The sequence below is a fragment of the Penaeus vannamei genome, unplaced genomic scaffold (genome assembly GCF_042767895.1).
Source record: "Penaeus vannamei isolate JL-2024 unplaced genomic scaffold, ASM4276789v1 unanchor3880, whole genome shotgun sequence".
Lineage (NCBI taxonomy): Eukaryota > Metazoa > Arthropoda > Malacostraca > Decapoda > Penaeidae > Penaeus > Penaeus vannamei.
This window is the reverse complement of record NW_027216860.1, coordinates 1-11,008: the sequence shown is the minus strand read 5'-3', so window position 1 is coordinate 11,008 and position 11,008 is coordinate 1. Positions and strand designations below refer to the sequence as shown.

Below are 11,008 nucleotides of genomic sequence, written 5' to 3'. Positions count from 1 at the left end.
AAACTTTTGCTTGCATGTGTCCTTATGTGTAAACTTTTGCTTGCATGTGTCCTTATGTGTAAACTTTAGCTTGTATGTGTCCTTATGTGTAAACTTTAGCTTGCATGTATCCTTATGTGTAAACTTTTGCTTGCATGTGTCCTTATGTGTAAACTTTTGCCTGCAGGTGTCCTTATGTGTAAACTTTAGCTTGTGCGTATGCTTATATGTATACTTTTTCTTTTATGTATGCTTATATGTAATCTTTTGCATATATTCTTGCTTGTATGTATACTCTTATCTATATGCATAGCCTTCGCGTCCCTGCATGTGTACGTGAAAAAGACCAACAGTCGAACTTACAAATAAACGTTAACGGTCTTTTCTTCCAACAGTGTTATGCGTCGCGAGTTTCTCTTCGACTTGCGCGGATTTGCCGTTGGTCGATCAGCTGATGACGGACTACTGGGATTGGCGAATCTCTAGCTCTCCCGAATTCGCTTCGTTTGTAAGAATCATTGGTTATTTTTTGTTATTTAGTACTTGATCATTGATATTTTATCCTTTTCATCATTATTTTTTATGATTATTACTATTTTTTTATATGATTTTTATCTCTGGCAAGGAGGTCATGGTCTTGGTAGCGTTAGTTGGTTTGTTAGTAGGATAATTTAAAAAGATTTGAATAGATTTTTATGAACCAGAAGGGTCTTAGCCTAAAGCCTGGTCTAGAGGTGCATTAAAAGTTGATCCTGGACGCTGCCAACGCGCGTGCGCACTAGAGATCTGGATTAAACTTTAATGCCAGATTAACTTTTATGGCACGCACAGAAGACGCCCTTAGTGTCATTAAATTTTGGCGGTGATCCGGATCATGACCGCATTTTTAAAAAGATTGCATCAGTTACCCCTATTGCCTTGGAATTAGGGGTAACTATTGTTATCATCATTACCTGTATTACCTCCACTAAGCAGGTTGTGCTTACGGACGTCACCAGTGTACTTGAGAAAGATGTGATTTTAATGTAATTCTTCAAGTGTGAATATTTTTTATTGTATCAGAAACCGCATTTTCCCGGCGAAGATATGCGCTCTCTGAGTGCTACTTGTTATCAATATTATCATTGTCATCATCGTCATCATCATCATCATCATTATCACCGTCACCACCACCACCACCATCATCATCATCATCATCATCATCTTCTTCTTCTTCTTCACCATTATCCTTATAATCAATTCCATTATTACTATCACTAGCACTATCGTTACTACACTCATCACCATCACCACCACCCACCCCAGGTCGGCATCCATGATTACGACGATCAGTTGGACTCCATGACCTTGGCCGAGTACGAGCATCGGCTGGCCAAGAGTCACGAGTTTTTGGACCGCGTGACCTCTATCCTCGATGTCAACATGACCTTGTCTCACGCCGACGAGGTGAATTTGAGGATACTGAAGGAAGAGGTGCAGACGTATATCGATGGGTATCCGTATATGGGGTGAGTAAGGGGGGTGGGGGGAATGTGTGTGTGTGAGTATGGGTGTGTGTGTGTGCGTGTGTGTGTGTGGGGGTGTGGGTGTGTGTGTGTGTGTGCGTGTGTGTGTGTGTGTGTGTGTGGGTGGGTGTGGGTGTGTATGAGTGACTGTGTGTGTTCATGTGTGTGTGTGTCTGTGTATGTGTGTGTGTGTGAACGAAGGTTATGTCGTTTTTTTTTTATAATAGACATGTTTGTTATAGATTAGTTATGATTGATATTATTGTTATTTTGAGTTATTGGTATTATGTCAGTGATATGATTCATATTGCCCCTTTTTCATAACTGATATTATCATGATTATTGGTTATCATTACAATATTGTTGGCGACAACTCTCATCACAAACATCAATATCCTTCCACGTGTCATCACTATCATCGCAAACAAAAAAATGCATTTACCTAAACCACCATCATCTACACAAGGCGCCCCCCCCCCCCCCCCGCTGTCATCACTTTCATAGCTAAAAATCAGTATTCACCTTCGCCACCGGATGTTCACGCCCTTCTTTTTCCCTGGGTCTTCATTTTCAGACCATAATGATATTGATAATAATAATAATAATAATGATAATGAGAGTAATAATAGTGATAATGGTAATAATGATAACAATAATAACAACAACAGCAATTATAATAATGAAAATAATAATAATAATAATAATAATAATAATAATAATAATAATAATAATAATAATAATAATAACAATAATAACAGCAACAATGATAATAAAAATAATAACGAAAATAATAATGATAACAATAATGATAATAATAATAATAATAATACTAATAAGGAAAGGTATGAATGAGAACGAATATCTTCGGGTTCGATTATATCTTCGTCAGAAATACATGTATTTCTGACGTTCTCATTCATACCTTTCCACATTTGTCAACATGAATACGGTTCAATAATAATAATAATAATAATAATAATAATAATAATAATAATAATAATAATGATAAAGATTAAAAAATAAATAAATAAGAATATTCACCTTCAACACCGCAATGCACCCCCTCTCTCCCCTCCCCCCCAGGTTCCTCCTCCCCCTGAGCTACAGCGAGGGCGTGCACGTCGACTTCGAGAGGCTGGTCACGTGGATGGTCTTCGAGACGGCGGAGGACTACGAGAAGCTTCTGGGCCGCCTTGACCTCCTCCCGCAGCAGCTGGTGGAGGTCGAGGCGCTGATGAGGGAGGGCGTGGCCAGGGGCATCGTCCAGCATGCGATTACGATGGTGAGGGAAGGGTGGGGAGGAGGGGGAGGGGGAGGGGGAGGGGGGAGGGGGAGGGGAAGGGGGAGAGGGCGAGGTGGAGGAGGGAAGGGGATGGGGGAGGGGGAGAGGGAAGGAAGAGTGGGAGGGGGAAGGGAAGAGGGAAGAGGGAGGGGAAGGGGGAGATGGAGGAGGAGGGATGGGGGAGGGGAAGAGGGAATGGTGAGGTGGAGAGGAAAGGGGAAGGACGGGGAGATGGAGAAGAAGGGGGGAGGGGGAGGAGGGGGAGATAGAGGAGGAGGAGGTTATACATATATATATATATATATATATATATATATATATATATATATATATATATATATATATATAAAGATATATATGTGTGCGTGTGTGTGTGTGGAGGGAGAGGGAGAGAGAGAGAGAGACAGAGGGGGGGAGGGAGGGAGGAAGGGAGAGATAGATAAAGAGAGAGAGAGAGAGAGAGAGAGAGAGACTTGTACACATCCACACCCTATAGATCCAGCCTGGCATTTCCTAGCTGACACAGACCCTATCCCATCTCCAGAAAGGCGTCGGAGAGAGCCTGGGAAGATTCGTCGTGGAAACAGCTGAAGAATCGCCCTTATGGTCCACCTTCACTAGCTTCCCAGACGGATTCACGGAGGAGCAAATCCAGAGCTTACAAGAACGCGCGCGAAACGTTATTACCTCCAAAGTACGCCGTTTTTACAATGTTAATTAGCTGAAAATGTGACTTATTGTACGTTGTGTGACTATATGTTGCGTAGAAAATGGTTGTTTTGTTGAATTACATGTATTTTCATATATTTCTTCGCATTAGTAAGAGAATAAGCAAATTATTTTAATTCCCTCCCCAACATGAGTAATACAGAACGTCTATACATCACTTAAGAATTACGATTTCTCTCTAGATTTTGCCGGCGTTTGAAACACTTAAGCATTTATAACATCAGTAGTAATAATAACAGTAGTGATGATAGTAGTATTAATACTAGGAGTAGTAATAAAAGTAGTAATAATGATAGCAGTACTGATAATATCAGTAATAATTATATCAGTAATAATAATAGCAGTAGTAAAGATAGCGGTAATAATAAGAGTAGCACTAATTATACTAGTAATAATAGCAGTAGTAATGATAGCAGTGATAATAATAATAGTAGTAATGGTGTTTCCCTTTTTTCTAGGTTTCGCCGGCGTTCGAGACTCTCAAGAACTACGTGACCCAAGAATATGTCACCCGCCCCGATATTGCCGTTACGAGCTTGCCCGATGGAATACAGCGTTATGATCAGCTCTTGAAGTAAAGTATTATGAACGTATTCCGCTGAAGTAAAGCGGTTATATTCTACTGAACGCATCATCTTAAAATGCAAACAATTCAGTTAATTAAGTGATTTAAATTCTTTTCGAACAGACATAATATAAGATAATACAAAGTAAACAAAAGAACCAAATAGAGCTTCTGTATAGACCGATAACAAAAGCACAAAACAAAATCGAATCGGATCCACACTTGGTGCCGGTTCAGATCCATCAAAATCGCACTTTTAATTGGCTGACGTAGCGCATCACCCGCCAGATTCCACACCTCGACCAATCTGGGCGTGGCTGACATCCACCAACTCGGTCTGGATGAAGTCACGCGTATTGAAGGAGAAATGGCGAAGGTAAATGCAGTGGGTCTTTGCAGGTATCAAGTAACATGGTAATGGCGAGAGGGAGTGGCAGTAGGAGTAATAGTAGTGGCAGTGGTAGTTGTTGTTGCCGCTGTTATTGTAATGGTAATATCAGTACTACTAGTGTCACACGTAGCAATCGTAATAGGAGTAGGAGCTGGAGTGGTAGTAGTAGTAGCAGTAGTAACAGCAGATGTTCTAGTAGTAGCATTAGCAGCAGCTTTTGTAGTAGTAATAATAGCAGTGGTAATAGTAGAAACAGTAATAGTAATGGTATTAGTAATAGTAGTACCAGCAGTATAGTAGTGGTAGCAGTAATAGACATAGTAATAATAGTAGTAGCAGCAGTAGTAATATCAATAGTTGTAGCAGTAGTAATAATAACAGTGATAATAGCAGTAGTAATAGAAGTAACAGCAGTATAGTAGTAGTAGCAGTAACTGATATAGTAGTAGTAGCAGCCGTAGTAATATCAGAAGTAGCGACCAAACGGAGTGCATTGGTATAGAGAGGGAGACGAAGGGGGGAGGGGGGGGGAGATGACCGAACACGACACCCCCAGAAAGCTGACCAACGACCCACCGCGTTCTAGGTCATCGCAGAACTCGGCTACGACCTGAGCGTGCCTGAGTTCTCGGCCATGATTCGAAACGACTCGAACTTCTACCTGAACGACGCGGACGAAATGATGGCTTACTTCGAACACCTGAGTTACGAAGTGATTCCTCCTGAACTCTCCAAGGTGTTCGTAAACCTGCCGGAGACGGAGCTTCAGTACGTTTTATTTCAGTTTTATTTGTGTGTGTGTGTTTGTGTGTGTATGTGTTTGTGTGTGTGTGTGTGTGTTAGTGTGTGTGTGTGTGTTAGTGTGTGTGTGTGTGTGTGTGTTAGTGTGTGTGTGTGTGTGTGTATGTGTGTGTGTGTGTGTGTGTATGTGTGTGTGTGTGTTATAGGATGTGAGAAAGGAAATGGAAAATATTGAGACTTGGGATTAGTATTTTTAAGTAAAGATAACGAAGACGAGACTGTTGGTACCTAACGGATCATGGCGGTACTAGTGTAGGTACCAAGAGGATCATGCCTTTGTGTTGACACCAAAAGGACCATGGCTAAGTATTAATATCAAAAGGAAATGAAGATAACAGTGTTCGAACCCTAGCGACGATGGCTTTGTCATTTGCGTGTTCGGTGCAGGTTGGTGGCAAGACCCTCTCCCGACGGCACGGCTGCCTTCTACCTGACGGGATCCTACGACGGGTCTCGGCCTGGCATCTTCTACGTTAACACTTATTTCTACGATAAACAGTAAGCAGTTTGGTATATATATATTTTATTGAAATGTATCGCTGTTCGATTACTAATGCAGATATCATGATAAGAGAATTGATATATAGGGAGGATTGTGGGATCAAAAATAGTCAGTTGTAGGTTCTGTTCCACATTTACTATCAAGTCTATATCTTTTCTGTATTGTATTGCTTTCTCCCTGTTGTCTGTTTACCACCCTTCTCCCTTACCCTTCTCGTTCCTTTTCTTCCTCTTTCCTCTCCCTTTTCCCCTTCCCTCTCTCTTTTTCCCTTCCCTCTCCCTCCTTCCCTCACTAACCATACCTCTCGCCTCAAGGCCGACCTACGAGATCATGACCCTTTCCCTGCACGAGGGCAACCCGGGTCACCACCTGCAGGGGTCTCACAGCCTCGAATCCTCCAGCATGCCCTTCTTCAGGAGGGTCATGGAAGACAGGAACTACTACCAGGCCCCCTCCAGGTTCCCCATGAACACCGGCTTCCTCGAGGGATGGGGGCTCTATTCCGAGAGTCTTGGCTTCGACTTGGGCCTCTTCGGGGATCCCTACGACAGGTACGTGCCTGTAGGAGTTGACTTTGCAGAAGAGCATGATGCTGGTTTGTTGTTGTGAATGAGGGTTGGAGGCGGGTGTTCAGCAGATACGTCGTTGGTTGATGAAGAAGTAATAGAGAAAGGTGAGAGAAGATAATAGGCAAAGCGAGGGAGAGTGACCGAGCGACGGGGCGATCAAAGATGACAAGCAGATGAGCTACAAACAGGGACTCCTTCAATATCTCCCCTTCTGCAGGTACGGACATTATTCCTTCGAGATCTTCAGAGCTTGCCGTCTGGTGGTGGACACGGGCATTCACGCCCTTGGCTGGACTCGTCAGGAGGCCGTTGACTTTATGACGCAACACTCTGCCCTGTCTCTCAAGAACATAGAGGTGGGTGTGATTTTTGGATGTATTCGATGTGTAGACAGCTTCACCTTATCAATCTGAAATTTCCTGAATCGCATCTCGTGTTAAGAAACAATCTAAAATTGTAATTAAAGTCACCCTTAAGATATGAATTCTTAGACCGCATATAATTTTCCCCCTTTCTTTCTCTCTCAAGAACGAGGTCGACCGCTACATCACCCAGCCGGGTCAGGCAGTCGCTTACAAGGTCGGCCAGCTGACCATTTCCAACCTGCGGGCCAGAGCTGCCGCCGAGCTCGGAGAGGCCTTCGATGTCCGCAAGTTCCACGACCTTGTGCTGGACTCAGCGGGACCTCTAGTCCTCCTGGAGGAAGAGGTCAATGCCTGGATAGCTGCTGGAGGGGGAAAATGAGGAAGGGAAATCTTAATGGCGATTTTATTGACACTTCTTATCTTTTTTAACGCGGTCTACCCCTTTCATTTCTAATTCTGAAAAATCTACTCTACAGAGATAATGTGTACCTATATATACAACACATCTATTTACACACGCGCACATACAAAACACACATGCACAAACATATGCACACACACACACGCAAAACCACATGTATATGACATGGTAGTGAAACTAAAAGCGTTTTAAGCAGGGAACGGTACAGCGCTTGGCAAGAATTCTTGCCAAGAGCTCCCCTGCTTAAAACGCTTTAAGTATCATAAAAATGAGTGTTGAAGTTTATTAAACAAAAAGTTAAGTTTGGACATTTGGAAATCAAACATTAGCAAACCTTTATAAATAAAAGAAGAATATATGAAATGAACATTGCATAATAATTTTAGTTAGAAAGAAAAATTAAGATTTGGCTCACAAGAATAAAGACATTGAAGGGATCTTTTACTCATTTTCGTTTTATGAATATATTACAAACGAAAACTACGTGTGGATATCCATTAAACTAAAAGCGTTTTAAGCAGGGGAGCGTTTGAGCAAGAATTCTTGCCGATAGGCCTAGCGCTGTACCGTTCCCTGCTTAAAACGCTTACCAAGGCATAGAAATATCAATATAACACACAAAATATACATTCTTGGGTTTTAAAAGCAATATTCCCACCAACAATCTCGGAAAGAGATAACTTATGCACAAGTCGAGGGTGGAGTTTATTTCACTGGCGGTTGGTAACAGTTTTGAGCGCGCAATTCAAAACAACTGATAAGCTAGCGCCGCATCAAGATGGCAGAGTAAATCTACCCAAACATCTTAACAAAGCGCAATAGTTTTTCCTATATAATTTCCTAAAGTGCCTCTAAAACAATGACACACTTCCGATTGACAGCCCTTTCATTCTGACGCGTTATCAAAACAAATGAATATCCCTGAATTAAAATATAGGCCTACCCATTCCCATATATACGATTTTATGAGGTTAAATATAATAAATCATCGAATACTATATCAACAGAAGAATGTTGCTAGAATTTCTCAGACTTTTTTTCAATTGAAATATTCTTTATTTCATAGAAAAGTAGATATATTCTCGATTTAGAGAGACGAGGAGTTTAACAAGAGGTAAATTGTTCGTCTTATAATAATTTGTTACTTATAAGTAAAACACTTTTTATTCTCATAATCTCCTTTCGTTTTTAGTTAATTTCTATTTCTTTGAATATGATTTTAAGAAAATTATAGAATCAGATATCGTGAAGAAAAATATTTATCTGGTAAGATATTAAGCGGAATCCTTGGCCAACGCCCGCATTCGAAGGATCGTGACCAGTAGGGTACGCGACCGACGCCGTTGCCATGGTGACGGTACACCGCTTGACTTAAAGCGTTTTAAGCAGGGGAGCGCTTGGCAAGAATTCTTGTCTGTGTCTGAGGAAGTTGCACAACTATAAGAACGGCAACCCAACAACTGGCCGTATCAGCCTTGCAACACACACAGTGAATAGACATACTTTTTAGATAAATCAAGTTCACAGATTCAATATCGTGTTTCTTAAGTTATACATCTAATGCAATTTTTATAGAGAGATGCGGGTGCATTTCATGTTGTTACATTATTAGCTTAATAATGTATTCATCGTATATTGTTTTATGCAGTGCAATAAACAAGAAAGTAAAGCAATGAATCCTATAATCGCCAGACTTTGACCCTACGCAGTCACTATAATCTAATATTCATCCGTTTATGATAGTGTATGGTTTAATTTTATTAATCATACCCATTTTCTTTATCATCTAATGTTTAGAGAACAGAAATGCTGATACGGAAAAGCGGCCAGTCCTGTATCAACCCAGGTGATGCACGAATTGGCAGCTGTACAGTCATATTCAATGTCATTTATGTGTGAAAGGGCCTTGAGTTTATTCGAAACTCCATCAGGCTATGTAGACAGCTCTAGAATAATATTCATAAAAAAGATGATGGTAATTTTAATCTTTATTGATAAAAGTTATTTTACTTTTGTTTCCGCTAAAATAATGTCGTTCTTGAAACCCAGCCATAGAAAATAAGCGCCCAATTTAGAGGGATTCTCCTATAAGATTATAAAGGCAAACGCACTAGTTATCATTTGAAATTGAAAATAAAGAGAAAATGTAATAAACTTTATATTGATATTTAGAAAAGTGTATGACCAATATTCTTGAAAACAGAATGTTTATTTTATGTTTTCGTCACTTTTTCAGTGTGATTCCAAAACCGCGATATCAATATGGTGTCACAGATCAGTTCAAAAAGAAATATTTGGATGTAAAATTTTATTCAAGGATATCCAGCCTTGTCAAAATTATAAGATTTAAAAGTCCGGGAATAAGAATAAGAAAATATAGACGTTAAACGTAAAGATTATTAATGAGTTATACATCTTCGGGAAAAGTGTAGAACAAGTAATGGACGGACAGATAGACAGATAAGTTGAGATAGATAGATAGATAGATAGATAGATAGAGAGAGAGAGAGAGAGAGAGAGAGAGAGAGAGAGAGAGAGAGGGGAGGAGAGGGGGGGAGAGGGGAGAGAGAGAGAGAGAGAGAGAGAGAGAGAGAGAGAGAGAGAGAGAGAGATAGAGAGAGAAAGAGAGAGAGAGAGAGAGAGAGAGAGAGAGAGAGAGAGAGAGAGAGAGAGAGAGAGAAAGATAGAGAGATAGAGAGAGAGAGCGTAAAAAAGTCCGAATATCTAAAAATGATGGATGCATTGCACCTCTTTGAAAACCACATTATTTGGGAATCATCTGTTCATGATATGGCATTTTCGCTTATATATGTGCTTATGCTATCTTTTTAAAGCATCATTACTAATCACTAATCATACCTAGATGTAATTTCCCCAAAATTGTTGCATTCAAATGATAACTTTCTATAGGCAACATAAATTGGAAAGGGAAACGATAGATGGCGCGGTGATTTCTGACAGTACGTGTTAACTTTATATCACGGTGTTATTGTCTGAAAGCACACATTTACATGAATGAGAAAATAATAAGGATACAATATCTGTGTTATGGATTACATCCTCAAGGAGGAAATATATCCCTAAAGGTCGCGATAGAGAAAGAATAGGGCGGGCCGGAGTGATCGTCTTTTGTTTTATAGATGTTACAATAATAATGAAATAAATACCGGTAATAACGGTGATAATGGTGCCATCTATATTGAAAATAATAATTAGATTAATACCAGTAACAGTTTTGTGACAATGATGATATCAATATAGATATCAATATCAATATTCATAATTCCTGTTTAGGGCGAGCCGGAGCGATCGTCTTTTGTTTCATAAACGTCACAAAGTCTTGTTTACGTTAGGGCGAAGAGAGTCTCTAGTGTGAAGCCGATACTATAATTTTTTATACCCAATTTTCGACAGTTTAGATCGATTTTCTGACCAGTCTATTCTTGCAAGGTAAGTACCGTAACGAATGTTAAATCGAGGTTACTGTAGTCGTAGGGTGAATTGCGCAATAAGAATTTATTTTCACGAAGGAGTCTCGACTCTGACAGGAAAAGCAACAGGGAAAAGGGGCGTATTTTAAACATATTTAAAATTGTTATTTCACGGAATGTTGTGTTTTATCGGTGTGTACATAGCTTTAAGCTTTTTAAATGTGGAAGGTGATATTATAATATTGTTGCCTTAGATGCAATGGTATAATATTCGGTGCAAGATATAGGAAGGCTTGAAGAATATAATGTTTATATTTTCTCTTATCTTTTTATTTTGTACCAAGCTGAGGACCTCTTTTGGCACAAGAGGTAGACTTACACACATGGATATAAGCTTTAAAAATAAGCTTCGTGATAATCTTAGCGAAGATATCAAGAACCATATTTCATCTCAACTCAGACTAGAAA

The 11,008-nt window shown here is 40.0% G+C and overlaps 1 protein-coding gene across 1 annotated transcript; it reads left to right on the top strand.

Moving 5' to 3' along the window:
• Positions 1-374: 374 nt before the first annotated feature.
• Positions 375-7,546, top strand: LOC113804631 (uncharacterized; the record flags this gene model as incomplete). Its single annotated transcript, XM_070120235.1, is given in 11 exon segments — positions 375-487; positions 1,285-1,487; positions 2,568-2,766; positions 3,311-3,460; positions 3,954-4,069; positions 4,349-4,436; positions 5,038-5,219; positions 5,640-5,750; positions 6,069-6,305; positions 6,541-6,679; positions 6,852-7,546. Coding segments are annotated over 11 exon segments (1,754 nt in total), but the record flags the coding sequence as incomplete, so codon positions are not given.
• Between the last annotated feature and the right edge of the window lie 3,462 nt (positions 7,547-11,008).